This window comes from Plecotus auritus (genome assembly GCF_963455305.1).
Source record: "Plecotus auritus genome assembly, chromosome: 11".
NCBI classification, from domain to species: domain Eukaryota; kingdom Metazoa; phylum Chordata; class Mammalia; order Chiroptera; family Vespertilionidae; genus Plecotus; species Plecotus auritus.
This window is the reverse complement of record NC_137777.1, coordinates 38608303-38632993: the sequence shown is the minus strand read 5'-3', so window position 1 is coordinate 38632993 and position 24691 is coordinate 38608303. Positions and strand designations below refer to the sequence as shown.

Here is a 24691-nt window from a genome sequence, read left to right as displayed (position 1 = left end):
TATCAACATTAACTTTGGAGTGAACTAATTAACAAAAATTTTCTCTTTTTGTCCTTATTTTCATAGTTTCCTTGTTTCATAAAAACCAAGCAGTCCAGTTAATGAAATCTGTTGAATAGACAGAGTTGGCGTCCTTAGAGACTGCAGAGAAGGGCTGGTGCTTCACACACAGAGCGAAGAAGCACACAGCAGCTATTTCTGGAGCAAAAAAGGGGGACATCAACACATCTCAGTGAGATTTTCCCCAGAGGAAATGTGCCAGGTACACATTCCACATTTTCACATATTCATAAGTTGAATATCTTATAATATGGAACTAAATTAATTCCAGTGCTATATATATGAACAATCCTAAATCACTTATCATTCAAAGGATCCAAGTTAAATGGAACATTCTACTTTTTATTTATAAAAAGAAAAACAAAGCCAAGGGAGGGAGATGTTGCTTGCCCTCAGAAAAGTATGAAGTCTGATGAATAAAAATATAATTTGTAAAGAAAAACATGAGATTTGTCTACGTAAAATGAAATCTGTAATCATATCGGAAAACAATACTTCCGTTCTGTATTGAAACTGATGCCTTAAAAAAATTGAGAGTACAAGATTTTCTGGCAATGTTAACAACTTCTACCTTATCAATTGAGAAGAATGATCATCAACTGTTCAGATAACACAAGCATTGTTAAGAGGGAACTGAATCCCAAGATATGGAGAAGAGTCAAAGAGTACTGGGTCGCAGTAAGCATAATCATACTTTCAGACCAAGATGTACGATGTCTCAGGATACAAAAGAAATGTGCAGCCCTAACTGGTTTGGCTCAGTGGATAGCGCGTCGGCCTGCGGACTGAAAGGTCCCAGGTTCGATTCTGGTCAAGGGCAGGTACCTTGGTTGTGGGCACATCCCCAGTAGGAGGTGTGCAGGAGGCAGCTGATCGTTGTTTCTCTCTCATCGATGTTTCTAACTCTCTATCCCTCTCCCTTCCTCTCTGTAAAAAAATCAATAAAATATATTTTAAAAAAAATAAAGAAATGTGCAGGTACAAGCATAGACCCAAAGAGATTACTAGTGAGAAATACAGAAATCTTAAGACTTAAGAGGGGAAAAAATGCCTCTCTCTTCTAAAAGGGAAGCCTGAGAAACTATCAAACAATAAACTTTATATCTGTATCTAGAAAAATCCTAATATGGTTTATGACTTGCCAATGCTTATGAAAAAAATAAGTGGTCAAGATGATTCATAGAATCCAAATGGATTCACTACTAGTAAAAGAAAGAATTTCCCAACTACCCAGCAGTTAAAGAGTTGTTACTGATACCATATACCAGGATTCTAGCAATGCAGTTTAAAAGTGTCTCAAAAAATTTGTTGAACCAAGCTAGGGCATATTTGCATGTTCAATGTAGGTGAATTCATGGATGGTTGAATAATAGGGATAATAATCCACTTAGAAAGATGTTTAAGGGGTTTTGTATGTGGTCTAGTTATTTCTATAATATTTTCAATGACCTAAATAAACATCAAGAATAAATATAAATCTCTATTGCATCATCAATTTATTAACATACAGAATAACATACTGACTTTTGCATTCTTTTTCTCAGATTAATGAAAAATTTGGTCCAAAATAACATGAAATGTAGGGAATGTAAATAGAATATATTACATACCAATTCAAAGGCAAATATACAAGGATTTTCTTGCTTTATCTTCTGAAAGACCCTGTGAGGTGGGTATTATATTTACCATGTTACTGGTATAGATGATAAAAATAAGGTTTGCCAAATTAGTAATTTTTCCAAGTGATATTAGCAACCTCTTGCTACCACTGTCACATCTCCATTATTGAATTTAACTATGGAACCTGGTGATTACATGGGACTACCCAGATAATCTGGGATGATCACCTCACCTCAAAACCTTTAACTTAATCCCATCTGCAAAGTCTCTTTTGCTACATAGTGTTAACAGTTACAGGTTCCAGGGATTCTGACATGGACATTGAGGCGGGGGCGGGGGGCGGGGAGGGTGCATTATTCAGCTTAACAATATTGGTGCAAAGTGAGCAAGGGTGGGAGTAGCTGGAGATGAGGTCAGAGAGGTGACTGGGAACTAAATCAGATGGGCCTTATAGGTTATCATAAGAATCTTGGGGTTTGCCGTAAATTAAATAGAAAGCCAAGCAGAGGAGTGACACAGTTGATCTTGTGTCTTTAAGAACCACTCCAGTGGCGGTTTTGAGAATAGACCACAAGGAGGCATGATAAATGCAAGAACAGTGAGAAGGTGGTTGCAGTGATATAGGAGAGAGATGATGGCAACTCATCCCAGGGTGGGATCAGTGGAAGTGACAAGAGTAGTTAGATTCTGGAGATACATAGAAAAATAGAGGCAACAGGATTTTCTGATTGGTTCAATGTGCTCATAGAAAGAGTGGTCAGGAATGATTTTTTTTCATCTGAGCAACTCAAATAATGGAATTGCCATCAACTGAAATGGAAACTTCTGAAGAAGGAGTACGTTTGGAGGACTGGTTAGACTAGAATCATAGATCCTGTTTTAGGTATGGCATCTTATGGTGACTATTAGCATCCAAATGGAGATATTGAATAGGGAGTTGTATTTAGGAGTGAGGAAGTTAGAAGGTAGTTTGGAACTAGGAATATAAATATGGGAATATGGGAATTGTCAGCAGATAATGATATTTTCATCCATGAGAATTCATCTAGGGCAGTGGTCGGCAAACTCATTAGTCAACAGAGCCAAATATCAACAGTACAACGATTGAAATTTCTTTGGAGAGCCAAATTTTTAAAACTTAAACTTCTTCTAACTAGACTCTCCCAGGCCGTGGTATTTTGTGGAAGAGCCACACTCAAGGGGCCAAAGAGCCGCATATGGCTCGCGAGCCGCAGTTTGCCAACCACTGATCTAGGGGATAAATGTAAGGTAGGTAAGAGATAGTCAAGAACTGAATTCTGTAGCGCATCCATGTTAGGAGGACAGGAAAAAGAGAAGCTATACCGAGGACTGAGAGAAAATGACTGTGGAGGTGCCGTTTCCTAGGAAAAAAGAGCACCAGAGTAAGTATATGAAGGAGGATGAGTCATTATCTGTGACACAGAACTGGATTGCCAACCCATGAGATCTGGGATGGTCTGAGACCTCTGAGTGGTAATAGCCAAGACAGGGAGTCGATACAGACAAATCACTTAGAATAATGGCTTCCAAACTTTGCTGTATTTAGGAATCAGCCGAGAGTCTTTTCAAAATAGTGGTATCTGGTTCTCTTCCCAGACACTGTGATTAGGATTTTTAAAATTCCCCTGCTGAATCTAAAGAGCAGCAAAGTTTGGGACACACTTGATTAGAACAATGCCCAGTGTATACAAAGCTTTTTCTTTATATTAAGTTGAGGAAGCCTGTGGGGAGAGAGAAGGTTTGGGGGTAAGAAAGGGCTGGAAATCAGTGTGCAACTGACCAAATAGGTGAGCAGCATAATTCTAAACTGAATTCTTCAAGGGTTGCCCTGGAGAATGTAATTATATCAGCTTTTCCTCGAAGTTCTGAAAACAGTTCCGGCCACCACTTTAGGCTGCCCGAAGAATTAAGATCACAGATAGGTTTTATTTCCTCGGTGGCTGACGTAACTCTATCCACACCATTTTTTCCTCCCTCCTGGAAATCTCACAGCTGTGAATTTAATGCCAAGTTGCACGTTTCAAATAAAGTTCAATGAAGGAAGGCCTAACTCAGATAACAAGAGGCTCTGTGAGAGTCTTTATGCACCAGCTGCTAACTTTGGTGTTGAAATTCTGGTTGGACATTTGATGCTTCCCTTTAATTCAGAGAAGCACTTAAAGCACTTAGGGAAGCACGGGATTGATTTTCAATTTGTGGATCCCGTGTCCACAACTCGGAAACAGTTGCATAACATTTGTGAGCATGTTTTCTCCTCTAGCAGGCAGGCAAAGTGGAGTTAGGAATGCAACCTGGACAAACAAGAATTTGCTTATGATGCACTAAGGAGGTCACACTGAAGGAAACGTAGAGACAGTCGGGAGGGAGCCGATGGGAGTGTCCTCACTGGAAAGGATTAATAGAGAGGGGTCAAAGATTAGGAACATGGGTGACAATTGGAAGGGAAAGACCTGGGGGGGGGGGGCAGGGAGCAGGGAGAGGAAAAAGATCCCTGATCAGAGAGAAGGGGTAGATCAAATAATAAAGAACTAATGATTGGGAATAGGAGAGAGAAGAACCAAAAGAAACAGGCAAAGAAGAGAGTCCCCCGAACAAGGGAGAAAAGAATAAGGCCAGTTAACCTTTGGGGTGGGGTAGGAAAAGGGAGTGCACAGAACCTACAATGATGAGGGGGCTGGGGCAGAAGCTGGGAGAAGATGGCTCCAGTCTGATGTGGAGAAAGAAGGAGGACCAGACTCACTGTTGATGACTTTTCCAACTGCCATACCTACAGCGTGAAAACATCCGAGTAAGACAACAACTGTCTAGAGATGACAATAGCTGTGGTTCATTTCTTATAATAATTTTCAAATGTAAAAGTTCTGATGAGAATTCACAAGAAGGACAAGAAATTTGGTTGTGTACTAGCATATGGCATGAAAAACAAGATAGTAAAGCCATTTCAAAACACTTTGGTAAAATGTCTGTAAGGATCATGATTAAACCTCTTTTCCAAGAAGTCAGTGAATTCGACATCAGATTTATACAATTAAATGACCATACTTTTACAGAGGAAATAATTTTCATATATAACTAATAATCCTGAGACATAAGGTACATAACATACCAACAATATGCAAAGCATATGCAAAGAATATTCCAAGAGTATCTAGTAAAGAGATTTAGTATGTCTGAAGTGGAATCTAGACATCTGCATTTTTATAAAACTACACGCTTGCATCTAATGTATATCCCAAACTGAGAGCCACTGACCTAGAAGATATTACATTCAAATTAAGAATGAGCTTATGGACAATAGCATTTTAAATAATAACTGAAATTTATTATTAATAACACTTCATTGTTGATGCCTAATATTACCAGGCAAAACAGCCCCCAGAAACATGCCATGGACAGCAAAGACATTGACAGATTTCTCTGAACTCCCCAAATGCAATTTCAGAAATATTAATATTTTACTTATAAAGATGTTACCTAAGGAAGGATAAGCATCCCTTTTGATTTGACAACTCTTCTCAGGCACCATCCCTAGGAATATCGATATTTTAAAAAACCTAATTATTTCCAGCACTTTACAAGATAAAAGAATAAGTCTTTGTAATTTTTCAGGGGCCATCTGGGAAATCAGAAACACAGTTTCAGAGGCAAAAAATATCTTAAAAGTTTTACTTTACTTTTTTCCATATTGAAAGTTGATTTGGGGAGAGAAAAATAAAAATTATTATGAGAGGAGATTTGGATACTTGATTAAGATAAAACCATGATGCCTCAGAAATAATACTCATACCCTATTTAATTGAAGTGACCAAAAAATAAAAATTAAAAAGAAACATAGAAGGTAACATAATTGTACAATGTTAGCTCTTTCAGAAGTGAGGATTCTTTGTTCTCTTGTTTAATCTTTATTGTTGAAAGTATTATAGGTGTCCCCCCCCATTTCCCCCTGGTCCTCCACGCTGTGTTTCTACCCCACCCCAGGCCTTCACCACCCTTCTTTTTGTTGTTGTTCTCTTAAATAATCCGGGATGTAATAATGTCAATATAAAGCACAGAAAGTTACTCTGATCTTTGCTATGTAGGCAGATGACATAAAGATTAACCCTTCATATTGTAAGTAAAACCAATAAATAGTAAACTAAGGAAGCAATCCCATCGCAGTGAGCAAACTTTGCTAAGCTATTAACACATTCCAGAGCTTTTCAGACTCAGGTATTATAAACCAAGACAAATAAAATTTACATTCCAAGCTTTCTCTGTCATTGTGCATTTTAATATTCTGGAACATACTGGCACTTTAGGATAAATCTTGCAAGACCGCAAAATCTAATTTCATAAGATGTTATTTGCATACAAGGCTCTCATTATTACTATCTTCAAATTAATCAATAAACTTTTTTTTTAAATTCTCAGTCTTAATTCCAATACAATGTATATCAGTAGCTATAGCCCATATAAAAAAAACTCCTTGGAATCCTCGCTAAGTTTTAAGAGTGTAAATGGGCCACAATAAAAACCAGAGAATTACTTTTTAAAGAAAAATCTCTTTTTCTTAAAGGATAGGAGCACATATGTAATTGTATTTCCTCTGTCACTATGGCTCCTAGTATAGTCTTAACCACCAATATTAGTTAAAACTTTTAAAACAAAGGGACATCTGTAATACTTTCAACAATAAAGACAAATTTAAAAAAAAACAAAAAACCTTTTAACCAAAATAACTAACTCGTATTTCACAGAGAAAATGTGAAAATGGATTATGGAGAACTGTCACAAATCAGCATTTTAGCCAATAGGTAGAACTTATAAATACATATAACACAACTTTCTACAGACACATACTTGCTACAGCCTTATATATCTTCTGAAAGTGGAAAAACTAACCAAAGATATACCCATCTATAGCATATTAAGAGCAAAATCATATAAACATAAATTATACCTGGTACTTAGTAATCAATTATCCATGTTCTATCTTACTTAGAAATAATGTAGGTGTCCAGTGATTAACCATTAATTAGTTTAACTTAATCAGCCTAAGGTCTCAAGTTTCCTAAAGATCTTTTTAAAATTGAGATATAAGTCACGTACCATAAGAATCAGCATGTTAACATGTACATTTCAGTGTTTTTTAGTATAGTCACTAGATTGTATAATTATCACCATTATCCAAGTCCAAAACAGTTTCATCACCTCCACAATAAAACCTCATACCCTTTAGCATCCACTCCCCATTCTTGGCAATGGATAATATGCTTTATGTCTATGTGTTTTACCTATTCTGGACATCTCATATAAACATAATCACACAACATGTGGCCTTTTGTGTTTGGCTTCTTTTACTTAGCATAATGTTTTCAAGTTTATCCATGATATAGCAAATATTAGTATTTCCTTCCTTTTTATGGACAAATAAATATTCTATTGTGTGCATATACCCCATTTTGCTTATCCATTTATTAGTTTGTACAGGGTTGTGTACAGGTTTTGGTATAAAAATATGATTGAATTTCCCTGAGTGGAACACAGGAGTGGAATTTCTGAATTAAAGGGTAACTCTGTATTTAATTAAAAAAATATTTTTATTGATTTTAGAGAGGCAGAGAGAGATAGAAACATCAATGATGAGAGAGAATCATTGATTGGCTACCTCCTACACGCCCCCTATTGGGGATCCAGCCCGAAACCTGTGCATGTGCCCTTGGCCAGAATAGAGCCTGGGACCTTTCAGTCCACAGGCCGATGCTCTATCCACTGGGCCAAACTGGTTAGAGCTGTATTTAATTTTTTAAGAACTACAAAACATTTTTCCACAGCAGCTGTATTATTTTACATTCGTACCAACAATGCCTGAGGGCTCTGTACATTCTTGCCAACATTCATTACTGTCTGTCTTTGATTATAGCCATCCTAGTATGAGGGAGCTGGTATCTCATTGTGGTTTTGATTTGCAATTCCCTAATGACTAATGATGTTGAGCATTTTTTTCATCTACTTATTGGACATTTGGATATCTTCCTTGAAGAAATGTCTATTCAGATCTTTTGCCCATTCTTCAATTTGGTATTTGTCTTTTTATTAAGTTCCCTAAAGAACTTGGAAATTATCTTCAAACTGGCATACTATAAAACATGATTCCTATTGAAATAAAGTGTCAAAATCATGATTCAATTTACTTGTACACAAATTCACATTTTTTTCATAACCAACCGATACAGCTGTATACATTTACAGAAAGCAGGCCCAAAGAGAATTTTTAAAAAGCGCTTTTATATTATACTTACCATTGACAAATTAGAGAAAATATTGCTGTTTTTTATTATCTCAAAATCATTCAACTAGTCTTGTTTGCCAAATGTTTACCTTAATTATATGTACTTGGATTCTTAAAATTTTCTGAGTTTGTTTCTGCAAGCGTGCTTTTTTATAATAGTAGTATTGAAAGTATTATTCAACTTCCCTATTGTCTTGAAATTTTAGGAATATTCAAAGTATACTTATTTATCACTAGAAACCAATCAGAACAGAGCTCCTTTAGTTTTTTTTAAATTTACCTTTATTGTTGTTATTACAGATGTCCCTCTTTTCCCCCCATTGACCCCCTTCCCTCTCTCTGTCTTCCCGCACCAAAGAAACATTCTTCTCCCTCAACCGTTATGAGCATCTAATATGTCTGAAGATAAAAATTACTACCTGTTGGACTTCTTTCATTCCTCACAACAGATTTTCTTTCTTAAGACAGGTTCTATCACCTATCCTTTTGATCTTTGCTATATCTGAAATTTCCTCTTGATTTAGTCTTTTGTAAAAGTTTTATTTACATCGCAGTCTTTTCTGTCATTTTTGTTTCTGTTCTTATTTTTGTCTTATTTTTTTCATCATTCCCTACTGCCTTAGGCAAACGGACAGGAAAGTAGCCCTTCAGTCATTTGCTTTAATATTTCTTTTGACTTTATTCTAATCAAACTTTCTTTTTTAAAAAATTATATTTTATTGATTTTTTACAGAGAGGAAGGGAGAGGGATAGAGAGGTAGAAACATTGATCAGCTGCCTCCTGCACACCTCCTACTGGGGATGTGCCCGCAACCAAGGTACATGCCCTTGACTGGAATCGAACCCGGGACCTTTCAGTCCACAGGCGACGCTCTATCCCCTGAGCCAAACTGGTTAGGGCTAATCAAACTTTCTTAATCTCTGTCTCATGTTCTATATATCTCAAATTTCTCTTAATTTTCATAAAAATGCTTAATGTCACAAATGGTATAACACAAACATCCTTTCTCTGTCATTTGAAATAGTAATCTTTAGAGTATTTTTATCTATGTTTTCCCTACCTTATTTCTTCATTAATGCCTTGGGAACAAGGATCAGGAAGGGAGGGTAAGCAGGAGAGAGAATGAGAGAGAGGGAGGGAGAGAAAGAAGAAAAAATAGAAAGGGAGAAGATGGGTAAGTCTCTTCTGCTGCTTGGAATCAGCAGTACGACTCCTCATTCCCACTTTCCTACATTAACATACTTTGGTTTTGCTCTATGAATTCTATGAAATATCTTTGTAACATAATTACAGAGACTTAAAAAATTAATCATAGGCTTGTCCATTAGTAACATTTGCTCTTCCAATTGCTCTTTCATCTGAGCAAGCAAGACTTTTTATGAGAGGCCTGGCCAAGGACAAGGGTGTAGCCTGGGTTCTGGACAAGGGCTCCCTGAACAGCTAAAAGGTTCTATGAGCACTTGGCTAAAAGGCAATCCAACAGCTTTGTCAGTGGATGTCAACTGTGGACCCAGCTGTCCCACAGGCATTGTGAAATCTGAAGATGAACATAATAGAGTGACTGTCCTCAAGGACTCTACAATAAATGGTAATATTGAATTGTCAACACACTGGAATATATTGCATTGTCAACACACTGGAATACAATGGTATATGTGAATGAATGCTGTCTGTTCCAAGAAGGTGAGCACAATGGACACACTGCACTGGAAAATTCTCATGGAAGAGACTGACTTGAGCTGAGTCCTGAAAGGATGAATGTATTTAGCTGAACAGAGGATAGGAAGGCTATATGGAGATGCCCATTATTATTATCAAGGAAACATAGACACACCCAGAGGAAGGAAAAGATACAGAGTATACAGGGAATATGCAAATGAAAGTTCTCAAGGGTCTTAAATAACAAGCTGAGGAGCCTGAATGTCACTCTATCCTGTCTTGACTTAAGGAAGAACAGTAAATTCTGAATAGGAGTTCTTTGCATATACTGTTCCCTGTGTCTGCAATGGTCTTGTCCCCACTTCTCACTCTGTCCACCACCACCACTACCCTTTTCTTGATACAGCTGGCTCTTTATTTTATTTGGTTTAAGTGTTCACTTCCTCAGGACACCCTATATATGTGATCCCACTCCCCCTTCACTATCATAGCATCTGTGATTAGCTTGCACATAATTAATTGAACCACTAAATGTAACTATGTGTTTCTAGCTAGCCCCTCCACCGGCACCAAAAGTCACTAAGTCAGGAACCATGTCTTCTGTGTTTACAGTGCTTCCTTGACAATAATGGTCATCTCTGTCCAGCCAAATCCTTTCATCCCTTCCAGACCCAGCTCAAGTCAATCTCTTCCATGAACTTGTTCCAGCCCATTTTGCACACAGTACATCAAGAAGAGAAGGTCAAAGAAAGAGCCCCATAAAGCATCTACTTTATAAGCAGGCCAAAAATAGAGAAAGAACCCGAGGGAAGAGAGGAACAGGAGAGGACAATGTCCCCTATCCCAAAGAACAGGTGGCAAACAGCCTTAGAAACATGAGTGGGGCAAGAACTTTAGATTGGGGTAATAACAAAGAGTTTTCCCCTTAGAGATTACCCATGATCTTTAAGAGAAAGTTTCATCAGGATGGTAGTGATGGAAAGTGAATTGTCTGAGTTCAAGAGTATGCTTTTGAGAAGCCTGAAACAAAAGAGAAAAAAAGAATAGAGAGAGCTTGAGTTTAAGGATGGGAGAGATACGGAAGTTGACAAGGAAAAGATTAAAGACATAGGGGCAAGAAGGAGTAGCTGATGGCACTGAAGAAGGGAATCATAGGGAATCCTTTGCAATGTGTAAAGGAAGCTTCAGAACATTTCTCACAAAGTAACCAAGAGGCATGAGGCAGGAGCCTAACTTTACATTTGCTATTTCCTCACAGGTTGGAATGATGGCAGAAAGCCATAAAAGAGGCCTGATGGGCAATACATCTCTGTTAATAAAGCAATGAGAAATGAACACAGAACCACCTGCAATGGGAGGGTTGCCTGTATAGCAAAGCTCAACCATACCCATTTATCTTCTCCTCCAGATATCTTGACCCACATAAATCCACCTGACTCTCACTCATATACTTAAGAAACAATTTTTCAAAATCTTCCCCAGAACACCATAGAACTTCAGATCTAGAAAGGATATTAAAATCATCAACAAATTGGACCCAAATAAAGGAAGACATTTTTCTTTCCCAACTGTCATTTCCTTTTTTTCTCTGCATGCTAATATTTCTTTTAATAAAATTCACTCTTACACTAAAATATGACAAGGGCATAGCCACTAAATAGAAGTTCTCATTTTTCCATCTCTAAATCTCTAACTGGTTTAATAATTCACTCCCTCTCAGTGCCTTAAAAATGGGACTTTTATCTTTGAATTCATCTGAAAAACTGTTCTCTTCCCCTCCCACTTGCTAAATGGACTCCATTTATCACTCATTTTATGGGAGCTTATCTACTCCAAGAGAAGTTTGATCAGATAACCTGGTCCTTAGAAAAGCAGAGGAAGATTGCTAGGAATGGCTTCTATTGTTTGAAAACCTCCCTTTGATCTGAATTTTTAGGATGGTGACAGGATGTCACCAGGGTCTCTTGCATATTTGATGGTCCAGGAAATTATTACCTTGGTCTCAGGGTCTGGAGAGCCTTTGCTGAACATGCTCGCTGGATCCAATCCTTCAGAATGATTTGAGGATGAGCTTAATCCCCAGTCAGAGCCTGAACATTCCTAGTTTAATGTTGTGATATAATATGACAGATTTATACATTGTTCTGACATAATGAAATGCAAAGAGATGAAGTGTTTTATTTACACAGTAACCTCTTATTTCAACAGTTCACTGGCTGTTATATAGACTTTCTTGGTCTCATCAAAAAGCCTCAGGAAGCATTGCTGGGAGCCTTGCAGAGCAGCCTCACCAGCTTACAGAGACCAAGGCACTGAGCCATGAAGTCAGGAAGAAGAAAACAACAACATAAACCGACAAGAAACAAAGCCAGGAGACCTGGGAACTTCCACTTTTCAAAGACATCTGTAGAGCTCTCTGCCGCCCTGATGTCCTTTCCTCTCTCTGGATACAGAAGCCACAGAGTACATGCTTGTTGAATGAATCCCTTCCCAGGTTTATCATTCACTCAACAAGTGTTGTCCTTTATCCTTCAGTGAACATGGTGCTCCCTCTAGGAGACAGAAGGAAGTGCACACAAAGGGGTACAGTTCTCGTTCAAGGAGAAGGCAGCCTTATGAAGAAATCAGACAAACACCTAAACTCCATGTGCTGAGTGTGCTCCACAGTAGAGGGCATGGCAGGTTTTAGGGAGGGGACTCGAGGAAGAGATTAACGAAAGGAATCCAGGGGTAGATGAAGACAACCTGGTCTTTAGAGGTTCATTTCAAGTGAACAGCATTTGAGCTCTGGTAAGGACCAACCTCCTATGAGTTTAGTTCAGCCCTCCAGGTGGAGAACATGGGGAGAGAGTTGGTGCTTCTCTTCTAAACACGTGCCCTGGCTATAATATTGGAGGAACAGGTGTTCTTGGCCACGACTCTTCATGAAATTTGAAAAGTACATGAGTGAAGGGGATAGACCAGGGGTGGGCAAACTTTTTTACTTGAGGGCCACAATGGGTTCTTAAACTGGACCGGAGGGCCGGAACAAAAGCATGGATGGAGTGTTTGTGTGAACTAATATAAATTCAAAGTAAAGGAGCGGAGGGGAGAGCAAGAGAACCGGATAGAACAGCCGGATCCGGCCCGCAGGCCGTAGTTTGCCCACGGCTGGGATAGACTTTGGCTCACACTCTCTTCCATAATATGAACAGGATTTGACACAGGGGATAACAGGAGGCACTCTAGATAACACCGTTCTTATTTACTGGAGCAAAACACGTGCCTCCAAATATGTGTTCTAGTATATTTGCATAAGAGCAAGTGGAGGCAAAAAAGCCTTCTTCGTTACCAATGATCTCAGGCCCCAGCCCCAGCCCACTGCATCCGAAGCTGCGCTTTAACAAGCTCCCCAGGTGATCTGCAGGCACATTAAAGTTTGAGAAGCCCACTCAAGACCAGCGTGGTGACTGAACATTGGAACACCTGAGGAGCTTTTTACACGATTGCTCCCACGCCCAGGAATTCTGATTTAAATGGTGTGGCTCCCTAAGTAATTCCAAATGTGCAGAGAAGGTGATAAAGCACTTGGAGGCCGCCTGTTCCCCAAGACAGTGGTCGGCAAACTGCAGCTCCGTTGCTTATGAGTTTGCGAACCCTGCCCCAAGAGAACCTCTGAAATAGCCGCAGCGCTGGGTGCTGATACTGTGGACTGACTATAAGAGCTCTCTGAAGCCCAGGAGAGAAGCTAACCCTTCCTGGTGCAGACGACCACAGGACGAAGGCTGGCTGTTCCTATCCAGGCGCCCCAGCCTACCCCCGCATCCATACACACAAGGCTCTTCACTGTGCATTTCAGGATGTGGAATTCATAGATTCGTCGTGGTAGATCAAAACCTTAAGCCTGGAATGTTCTATGCCTGCCTGTTTAGCGCATCCTCAAATGGTTTGCAATTAGGTCCGGGTCCTCTGCTGTAGAAGGTAATAGAGGGAGAAAGGCTGGCCAAAAAAGTGAGGAGCCTGAAGATGGAAAGCAAAAAACAAACAACGAAAAAAAACCAGAGAGGAGTTACCCAAAGGAAGCAGCACCCAGCAAGCCCCTGCCGTGAGTCAGCACGGGGGAGGCCCAGCCCCTTCCAGGAGAGCCTGGCTAAGGAGCGGGCTCAGGGGCTGGGCTGGGCTGGGCTGTGTATGCTGCTGCTGCTGTCCCAAGACCAAGTCTGAAGAGCCACTTTCCTTCCTCGGCCGTTTCAACTTTTTTTTATATCCTGTGGCTGGAAAGAAGTGTCACATTTTGCTCACTCCCAAGCCTCCCCCCCCACCCCCTCTCAGAGACCCTGCGCGAGTGGAGGGGGTGCTGTGAGCCACCTCCAGCCTCGGGTGACTGCTGGAACGAACTTCAGCTCCTCTCACTGAAACGCTATGAAGTTCCTCGGGAAGCCCAGGAGCCAGACAGCTGCCTCTCTGCCTCTTTGCTTGATCTTTTTGAAGATCCTGCAACCAGGGCACAGCCACCTTTACAGCAACCGCTACGCTGGGTAAGTGCAGCAACTTTAATGCCCTGCACGGCTTTTAGTGGGATGAGGGGGCTGGGTTAGGTAGGGTGGTCTCTGTGTGAACTGAAGACTTACCTGGCCACCTGAAGTAAAATGTGCGTGAGTTCCCAGCTCGTTGGCTGAGCTCCCTGGGAGAATGTGGAGGGTGCGAGTCTAGCTTTCCATACTTTGCATAGTGTGCCAACCTCCCCTGCCGACCCAGGGTGAATGGCATCCTGTCTTTGCAGGAGCTGCGGGCAGCATTTGCCGTATTTGCCTCAGTGGATGCTGAGGGGGAAGGATGCTGCTGTACCACGTGAATTATGGCCTGAAAACTAAGGCTTCTCTTCCAGCGTTCTGTGCGGGAGCAGGGGGTTGAAATTCACCGGTGATTCATTTAAGCACCGAGTGTGCTTTTTTTCTTTAATGCTTGTTAGCCCCCAGCGTGGTTATTAGAAAGATTTCCAAATCCGAGTGATGCAAATGAGTCAACTCAAAAGGAGCAGAATAAAAGTAGCCAGCTGTAAGATGAGGGGGGTTTTTCTGAAGGGAGAAACATAGAAGGGGAAAACCATTCATTTTCCCCCTGTAGGTCAGCGTGCTTTGTGTTTAAAGCGCCTTTCATGAGGAGGCACGGGGCGCACAGAGCGGTGTACGAATATGCACGTCCTATGATCCCGCAGGCTTGCTGGGAAGATATGCATACAGCATGTGCTTTGCTCGAACTTGCAGGGGGTCATGCTTTGAATCTGGAAATTATGACATTCCTGCATTTTAGAGCTGGGAAAAAAAAAAACTTTAAATAACTCCTCTAGTTCAATTCCTTTCTGCAGAGCAGGAAAACCGGTGCCTTAAATCTCTTTTTAAGCCGTCGACTATCGCTCAATAATTACCAGTTGAGGAAAGCTTCCATGTAGATCTGGATTATGACCGGGGAGCGCCCGGTGTCCTATAGCAAAGCTGTTCTTTCCAGGAATAGTGTAAAGAGCATGTATAAGTGTGACCCTGGAAAAGAGAGCTAGCTGTGTTTGCCTTCTCCTGAAGAACCTGGGCTCTGCCTTTGGAGTCCCTTTTCAGAACATGTCCTCCGTTTTAGGGGATGAGGCTGGGGGTGGGGTGTTGGTTGAGATGGGGACTATGATGGTCATGCAATCCCAGGTTTTTCCACCGCAGTGTTCCCAGGAAAAACAGAAAGGAGTGGACGTCTGAGGGCTGCTTTTCGGTCTCCTAGACACACAGGTCCAGTCATTTGTCACCGCCCTTGGAGTTCTGGGGAAAGAGGCCCGTGTTTAATGACTGATGGTACAGGCTGAGGTTGCGGAGGAATTGACTGTGACTGTCCTCGCTGACTCGGGCCCCGTGATAAGCATATAGCACAGATGTAGATGCGCCGTGTGACACAGGACCTCACTCCTCCGCTCGCCCTGGCCCTCTCTGTAGTTATGCCAGCGTGTGGCACTCCTCCATGACAAGTTAGCAGGCCCGCTTCAGCTGCGCAGGTGTGCGCACTTTCCGAGGAAATGAGGCTGATGTTGGCGCCCTTCCCTCTAGAATCTGCAGCCACTGGAGCTCTCTGGGGGAAGCTGCACTACCTTTTTCTTCTGCAATGAAAGTAATAATTGCTATTTTCTCTTTGGCTGCTATGCTACATAATAAGTTAGTCCCGAATGTATAAATTACCAGGCATCTGAAAGGTGGACGATAACGATGCAGCAATGAGAAAGTGAAGAAGGCAGCCTTACCTGTCCATCACAGTAGAAGCCTAGAGCTTTCTTCAAACAAGACACGTTTCAGAGCACACTCACCCTCCCAAGTGGGGGGTTTACTTACCCGCTGTTATTCTCTCATCACCAAAGAAAATGCTGCATAAATTTGGGAGGTTGGTTTTTTTTTGTTTTTTTTTTTTGCTTTATTTACTCAGGAACTGCTTTCTGCAGGCCTAGCTCCTCAGTGAATGAGAACCTGATGGGATGACATAGTGGAATAGTATTTAGCAATATTTTTGTTGCAGTTCTAAACCACCTCATTTTTAATCCCTTACATAATTTGTTCCGGTGTTATTGCTAATAATTATGGAGCAGCCCTATTTCTTGCAGTCTTACAAAAATATTTTTGCAGGTCTTGGTTGAATCTAATAATATGTGATTATCATTCGCAGGCCTCTGCACATGAATGAAAAATAGCACTCTGAGGGCAGACCAGCATGTCCCCTGAGAGCAGCTTTCAGCTCAGTCCTCCTTCTCCATAAACTGACAGTTGTATAGTATCAATTGTGTAACATTAGTGAATGGCAAATCTAAGTGTCTCAGGGGGGAAGAATTGTAGAGACAAAATCTGACAAAAGCTAATGCCTTTTTGGATGGCTAGATGAAATCACACATTTAGAAGGGAATTTTAAAATACATAGGAAAATCACTTCTTGGCCTTTTGGCTAAGACCCAGTGTGAAATACATAGAAAAAGAAGTAAGGTAAATGTGGGAAATAACTTGACTTCAAATAATATGTATTGATACTGTACTGCCGGAGGGCTTCGAGGGCTCCAACGCAGGTCAAACATTTCCCGGATAAACAGGTGTCCGTCAGTGAGTGGACACAGGCACACAGCACTGTCCTCGCCTTCCTGTCACCTCCTCATATGCCTGGAAGCAGACCTCGTTATTTACTATACTCATGGCAAAGGCATAAGGATAGTCCCTATCACTTGAAATTACAGTAGATTTTTTTTAAGTGATGGTAAAAGAGAGATGTAAGACAACAAAGCAATCCAGTGGCTAGGGTTTCTTTGAGAACCACTTATTTGGTACCTTTTTCATGCAAGTCAAAGTGACAATGCTTATAAGTTCTGAAGTTCAAGTGCCTGGGTTTCAATTTCTGCTTTCCCACACTTCGTAGCTCTGTTACCTTGGGCAAGTTCCTGAACCTCTCTGAACCTCTGGGACAATGGAGATAATATTAGAACCTTCGTCACCAAGTTCTTGTGAGGATGTTGGCTCTTAACTAAGTACGTAACAGGGTGGTAAAATAGCTAGTCCTTATTAATACTTTATATAAACATTTATAAAAATAGTAATTTTCTCAACAACCTTATGCAGTTTTTGGTATCCCCATTATAAAGATAAGCTAAATGAGGTGCAGACAGGGAGGGTAACCCAAGTTCAGCACTAACTAACCCAGCTCCACCTGACTCCACAAACTAATACTTCTCACTCTGTCACCCATTCAGGCATGGAAAACAATTGCTTTTCAGAAAAACTAAATGGGTCCTGGCCGGATAGCTCAGTTGGTTAGATCATTGTCCCAATACACCAAGGTTTCGGCTTCAATCCCCAATCAGGGCATATAGAGGATGGCAATCAATGAATGCATTAATAAGTGGAACAACAAATCTCTCTCCCTCTCTCCCCCCACCCCTCAAATAAAAATAATTAAATTTTTTTTTTATAAAACTGAATGTTTAATCTTGTTTGGGAAACTGATCCTTTCAGGATAATAAAGGAAAGGAGTTGATTATGTAGATAAACTTGGAAGTTTAACCTTGGTCCCTTCTCTAGGGTGATGATGAGTCACTGAGGGTAAGTCATTATTAGAAAAGCAGGTAGAGACCACAGGGATGGAAAAATGGAAAATGAAGAAACTTTAGATCAACACACACACACACACACACACACACACACAGTAGCACAGAAAGTGGCTGTGAGTATGTGCCTTCATTCAACAAGTATTTGAATGCCTACTCTGTGCCAAAAGTGTTAACAGAGCCAATGTCCTCTGAGAGCTTACAGAAAATAACCAGCCCACACCTAACCTTACTATACAGCATGTAAGTGCTGTATGGATGACGGACTATCGTAAATTAGCAGGAGAGCTCCATGAACCAAGAGGGAGGTGTGGAAATCCTGCCAGGGCCTCATCTACGTAGTGACCCAGTCCTGCTGCATCTCAGCTAGAGGTGGAGAGAGTGCTGACTGCCTGCCACCAGCACTGCTTCTGGGGACTTGAACCCACACGGATCTGCCTGCGAGGCTCTGGCCTCCTCCTTCCTCACTCAGCCCTGCATTCATGAAGACCCTTTTCATGTCTCTGAGCAATTTCTTCCCCTTCTCAGGGAAGCAGCTCCAATGACTCAGCCTTTTTCCCATGACCATAGGTGAGTGCAGGCTGGTTACAGCCACTAACCATGTGGTGAATTCTGATTAGTCAGTGTCCATGCTGTAGCCACACGCCTACCCCTGTACCTCACTTGCTACCACCCCCCACACACCCCAGTTATTTGTCAAGTTACCTTGTTACCCATGGAAACGGGTTATAAATATTCAGACATTACACTTAAAGGAAATAAGATTTTTAAAAACTGTTTGGTCCTCAAAATCCTGTAGGCAAAGAGGCCCCAAGTTGGGATGTGACATATTGAAGAGAAGAGGACTGTGAGAAATACAGTGACAGTAGATCAGATTCAAACTTCAGGGACATCACATATGTTTCCACCCTACCTCTCTGGCTAGACCTCTGTCTCTCAACAGCAGCTTTTTATTCTTTTATACTCTAATGGTGACTTCCTTTTAATGCTTTAAACTTTGAGAAACCTGGAGCTGGTGGTATGAATCTGGGAGTTATGTTCTATTGATAGTTAAAGCTCTTTTCAGGTAGGATGGCCATACATTGTCATTTGCCCAAGACTGTCCCAGATGTAGTAATTGGCAGTGTCCCCTTTCAGTCTGAGAAGGGTCGTGATTTGGATAGTAAATTGTGGGTTCAGGCTTATTCTTTTACTGTTTTTGATGCTTTGATGAGTTTTATTTCAAGTATTCAACCACCCCCTTATTTCATTTCTAAATATCAAATTTATCTCTGATTCCTTCCATTCTTATACAAAGTGACACATTCTCTTCTCTCCCTTGTAATACTCACTAGTCGTCTTTAGGACTTCTTTATCTCAGCCTAGATTCAAGTACTTTTCTCCTTGCCCTGGCCAGTTTTTTCAGTGGTTAGAATGTCAGCCCGTGGAGTGAAGGGTCCCAGGTTCGATTCCAGTCAAGGGCATGTACCTCCATTGCAGATTGGGGCATGTGCAGAGGGCAACCAATTGATGACTCTCACATCGATATCTCTCCCCCTCCCTTCTACTCTCTCTAAAAATCGGTGGAGCCTGGCCAATGTGGCTCAATGATTGAGCGTTGACCTATGAACCCGGAAGTCACAGTTCAATTCCCAGTCAGGGCACATACCCAGGTTGCAGGTTTAATCCCCAGTAGGGAGTGTGCAGGAGGCAGCCACTCAATGATTCTTTCTCATCATTGATGTTTCTGTCTCTCTCTTCCTCTCCCTTCCTCTCTAAAATCAATAAAAATGTTTTTCTTTAAAAGTCAATGGAAAAAATATCTTCAGGTGAGGATTAACAACAACAAAAACCCTACTTTTCTCTAGTCCTTTCTCATACTGATGCTCTCACTAACATAAGACTTTGGTTGTGTTACTCCTGGCTCAAAGTTCTACTTGATTTCCCATTGCCAACTCCATTAAATCCAGAATCCTCTGCCTGGCTTTCAAGGCCTCTATAATCAAACCCTCTGATTCACCTGCCTCTGTTGCCCTCTTCTTTTGCCCTGAAAGCCCTGGGAGGTCAGGGCTGAGAAATAGCTTTAACAAGCAAAGTAGGTAAGCCCCATTCATACTAAGGACCTAGAGCATGAAGAAGCCGTCTCAATTATGAAAATATGTTGGAATGTGTGAGATACAGATTTGGGACATTAGGGACTATGAAGGATATATTGTGGGGGGGTGGGAGGAGTTTCTTGGTTCACTATTGAACCTTTCCCCTGCAAGTTCATTTATAGTTAATGGAATCATTCCCCAGTGCCTTCTGAAAGTGCCTTTTTGCTCTTGGCCCTTATTCACGGTAGAATATTTTTCGTTTTCTTTATGCACTAGCTCCAAATGCAACCCCTAATTACTGATTGTTTATTGGCTGATTATACAAAAGCTTTCTTCCCTGTGGCGTGCTCTGCGTCGGGGCCTCCTGCTTTGCCTGTCAGATGTGCAAGCTGCAGCTCTCTCCTCCTCTGACCTGAAGTCACCGCAGACTGTGCTCCCTGGGGATCAGCATTCCCCCTGCCACTGAAGGAGCAAGCGGAAGCAGGAGGGTTTCAAATGCTTCTGGGCCACTTTCTCCTTGGAGCCCAATCTGATAATGGAGCCTTTATTTTATGGCGCCAGGATACTTTCTGGGTAATACCATTAGCATAATGATTTCCACCCTTGGAAAGCAATGAAGGTTGTTAATGTTTCATAACTTCACAGCTCATATTGTATGAGCTACAAACGCATTTCATGTTTTTGTGTCTTTGTAAGTGGAATTGCTGAACAGAAAATAAAACCCTTTCAGAGACTTGTTTTAGAGTCTTCATTATGATCAATCAGTAGATAACTGGTTTGTAGGATTAGAATTTGCTTTGCCCAGTAAATGCCTTCCCAGTCTGCCTCTGGGCCCTCGCTTCTCTAAGATAAAGTGGAATACAGAATAGAAAGCTTTAGGATCTCATTTTAGGAAGCATCGTAAGTTTCCTTTAAAAATTAATTATGTTATTAAAGGTTGAAACAAATTTCTAATAACTGGTTCTCTTCTTTTTAATAACTGGTTCTCTTCAATAAAATTACCATCTTTGTTCTTTTACTCACTGTACTTTGAAAATAGACACTAAGATGTAAAAAATGTTTTACTATGTTATTAAGAATACTGTAGGGTTATTTTGTTTTGTCTTTTGTCTTTTTTTTTTTTTTTTTTGCTATAACAAAGAACCCCGAAACTCAATAGCTTAAACAATAAGTTTATTTTTCTCTCATGTGAAAATACAAAGCGGGTATAGTGGGTGGTGACAGAGAACCAGGCTCCCTCTGCCCTATACTTCTGCCATGCTCAGCACTCAACCCTCAAATACGGCTCAAGAAGGAAGAATGGTCATTCTCCTTTCCTTTAAGAGCACAACCCAGTGGTTCAAGCATCACTCTCTACTGGCCAGAATCAGTTAGATGGCCTTAGCTGCAAGGGAGGCAATGAAATAATGTTCCAGAGGGCCAGATCTAGGAAAACATACTGAGAAATCACCAACAATCTCCATCTCTCTCAGTGGTCACTCTGATATTTAATGATTACCAACGCCTTCTCCCCTCCAGTTGGTTCTCCTGAAGAAACAATCCATCCAAATAGGCTTTTAGATTTTTGCAGTTCAAGTTGGTGTGCACTTTCATTCTGTAAATGGTCTCTTTAAGTCATAGACTGCCAGAACTGGAGAAGACAAAAATAAAAACCACATCCCAATCCCCTTATGTAGTACATAAGGAAGAAGAACTTCAAAAAGGTAAAGGGATTTACAGAGGTGGTGATGGAGTAAGGACTAAAACACAGATCAGTCGAGTGCACAGCATTCTTTCTAGTTGACAAAAGTGTCTTTGGTAAATCCAGAAATCATCTTACTCTTTCTTATTCCCTAGAGTTGTCAGGGTTGAAGTAAAGTGATTTGGCAAGGCTGAGAAGTGTTTAATGAGAAAGCATTTCATTTCATTTCTATAAATATTTGTAAGGTATCTGGCCCTCTGCAAGTCTGGGACTTCTGAGATAAAAGAGCAGTCCATGTGCATAGTCGTAATGAGTAACTCAGGCAAGTAAACAAACAGTTCCAACTGTGGAATCACTGTGCCCACAGAGAATACTCTTGGTGCTGGGTGAGTGCAGGAGAGGGTCACTTAATCCAGACAGAAGGGTGGAAAGAAGGTCAAAGAAGGTTTCTTGGATGTGAGATGAGTCCTAAAAGACAAACAGGAATTTGAGGTGGATTCTTAAATAGCCAAGGTATTTTACATTTTTCTTTTAAATTATTCATACCCAAAGGACATGGCCCTGATCTCAGTCACAAAAACACAAGTAGAATTTAAATTAAGTCTTTCCAGACACAGACAATATATTGCATGTGCAAAGAACTACAGGTGAGAACAGTTGGTGAAGTCTAAAAAATTGGAGCAACTTGAGTATGGCTAAAATAAAGGGTATTTCTCTTGATGGGCATAACAAGAGGGGAGGTAAGGCTTCATACCTATGTCCCATGGAGTTCTGACTTCTCCCAAGGTGACAGAGTGCTAATGGTGAATTTTAAACTGGGAATTGAGATAATTCATTTTTTTAATGAAAATTGCATTTGTCACCATTGAAAAGGGAAGATTTGAGGGCTGAAGATTCAAGGCAAGAAGACTGAAGACTGGGATGTTATGGTGACTATGCTAATATGCATTAGAGCCTGGTGTATTGCAGTGGCAATTGAAGGGAAAGGAGGTAACCAATTAAATATTTAGGAGGTGGAATTTCTACAATTAGGTAATCAAAGAGGAGAGGAAAGAGAAAATTTTGTAAGGTGATACTTAGAATTAGGTAACTGGACTGAGCTCTTACGTAGTTGTTTGAATATGTAGTTTTGGGTGTCTATAAATTGAATAGGTGTGTCTGAAGCTCAAGAGAGAGAGAGAGATCTAGACTGTGAAAAAGGTTCCAGTAACTGATTTCTAAACAGAATTTCTTGAAACCTTGAGTGTAGGATGGACCACCTAGGGAGCACTCATTATGTGAAAAGAATAGAGAATCTCAAACTGAATACAGAGAGAAAAAGCCAGAGAGGATGCTAGTATAAAAACCTACCGTGTTTCCCCAAAAATAAGACAGTGTCTTATATTAATTTTTGCCCCCAAAGACATGCTAGGTCTTATTTTCAGGGGATGTCTTATTTTTCCATGAAGAAGAATACGGTACACATTTATTGTTAAATGAAAATAAAGGAAATTTATTACCTGTATACAGTACGGTAGTACAGTAGTTGTCAACACAAACCAGACAAACTGTGAATCCTACAGTATCAAGAATTTACTCATTTATTCAATGACAATCATATCATCATCTTCTGGAACATCATCATAACAATCCAATTCCTGAATTTCCTGGTGAATTTCTTATGACTCCATTTCTTTCAGAATCAGTGGACCAAATCTCTCATGTTTAGCAATAGCACTGTCTTTAAATGAGTACTTCTTGTCAAGGTAGCCTGCTCGCAGTGCATTTGCAATGCAACTGTCAGTGATTTTTTCCCATGAATTCTTCACCCAAGTCACAACTTCTTGCAGTTTAGGTTTCACAAAGTTTCCACGCTGATTTCTCTCCATTCTATTTTCAATGTAGTCATTAATTTCCATGCGCAAATTGTCTTTGAATGGCTTGTTTATTGCAATATCAAGAGTCTGGAGATAGGCCGTCATTCCTGCGGGAATCATCATCTGATCTATTTTTCTTTCGTGAAGAAATGTCTTCATGTCTTTAGCGCGGTGAGTGCTGGCTGCATCCCAGACTAGCAGACCTCTTTGGCTCCCTCGCATAACAAGCGGCAGCATTAAATCGACCCACTTCCTTATAACTGCTTGTGTGGCCCAGGCTTTTTCAGTTTCAAGAATAAAAACGCCCAAAACACGTTCAATCTTTTCCTTCTTGCCCTTAGAAATGATTAAAGGTGGGATTTTAGTGCCATCCAGACCAATTGCCAAAATACAGGAAACACGTGCACTTTCGTAAGCAGTGGAGGGAATGTACGCTAAGGAGGCACCCTGCTGTTCAATTGTTGTTTGAGATGATTGGCCCATAAACACTGCAGTTTCATCCATAGCAATCATGTTGGAAAGATTGTATTTAGAGAAGTCAGCATCATCAATAAAGGACTTGAATGCAAGTGCTCGCTTAATAACTTGAGTATCTTCCAACCTAAACAATGTTGTAGATCTTCTTAAAGACAGTTCACTTCGCTGAAGGAAATTATCCAGCCAGTGTTGTGATGCTTTGAAGTCTTCGGGGGCTATGTCAAACTGTGGTGCCATTGCAAGGGCAAATTCTTGAATCTGAGCCCTATTCACAACCAAAGCCTTTGCTCTCCTGTCAACAACCCATTCACAGATCAGGTCTTCCAGCTCGGAAAATAATGGTTGCCGACCTGATCCACACTTGCGCTTTTTAGCATTTCCCTTGTCCACTTGTTCAATGAGGTTACCATACTCTGCTTGCCATTTTCGGACCAATTGGATACTCAACATCTTCTCTTTGCAGAAAGCAGTAAGATTTTGGCCCCAAGAGTCTTCCACGATTCCTTTCTTGTACTCCACGGAGTAGCTTTTTCTTTTTGCGCTCATTTGTATGGGTGAAAAAAAAGGAATTGGGGTATCAAGGTGGGGGGAGGGGGATCACTCAAAATGACACGGGGGATCAAAGGGGTGAATCAAAATGGCACAGGAGAATCAGAGGGGGGATTACCATTTTAGTAACCCCTTTTGATCCTCCTGTGTCATTTTGATTGTCCCCTCTGATCCTCCTGTGTCATTTTGATTGCCCCCTCTGATCCTCCTGTGTCATTTTAAGTGGTCCCCTCCCCCCACCCCTGTGCTACTGAACACCTTCACCAGACATCCCCCCTACCCCTTTATCAGACATTTACCCCCTGGGGCCTGCCTGGGGACTGTCACTG

At 40.9% G+C, this 24691-nt stretch overlaps 1 protein-coding gene across 1 annotated transcript in view; it reads left to right on the top strand.

Moving 5' to 3' along the window:
* Window positions 1-14024: 14024 nt before the first annotated feature.
* The window catches only part of CPA6 (carboxypeptidase A6), a 210819-nt gene continuing 200152 nt past the window's right edge, over window positions 14025-24691 (top strand). Inside the window, exon 1 of the mRNA XM_080646561.1 lies at window positions 14025-14149. Within this exon, the coding sequence (XP_080502687.1) occupies window positions 14034-14149 (116 nt within the window). The 5' untranslated portion in view covers window positions 14025-14033. The remainder of the gene's footprint in view (window positions 14150-24691) is intronic.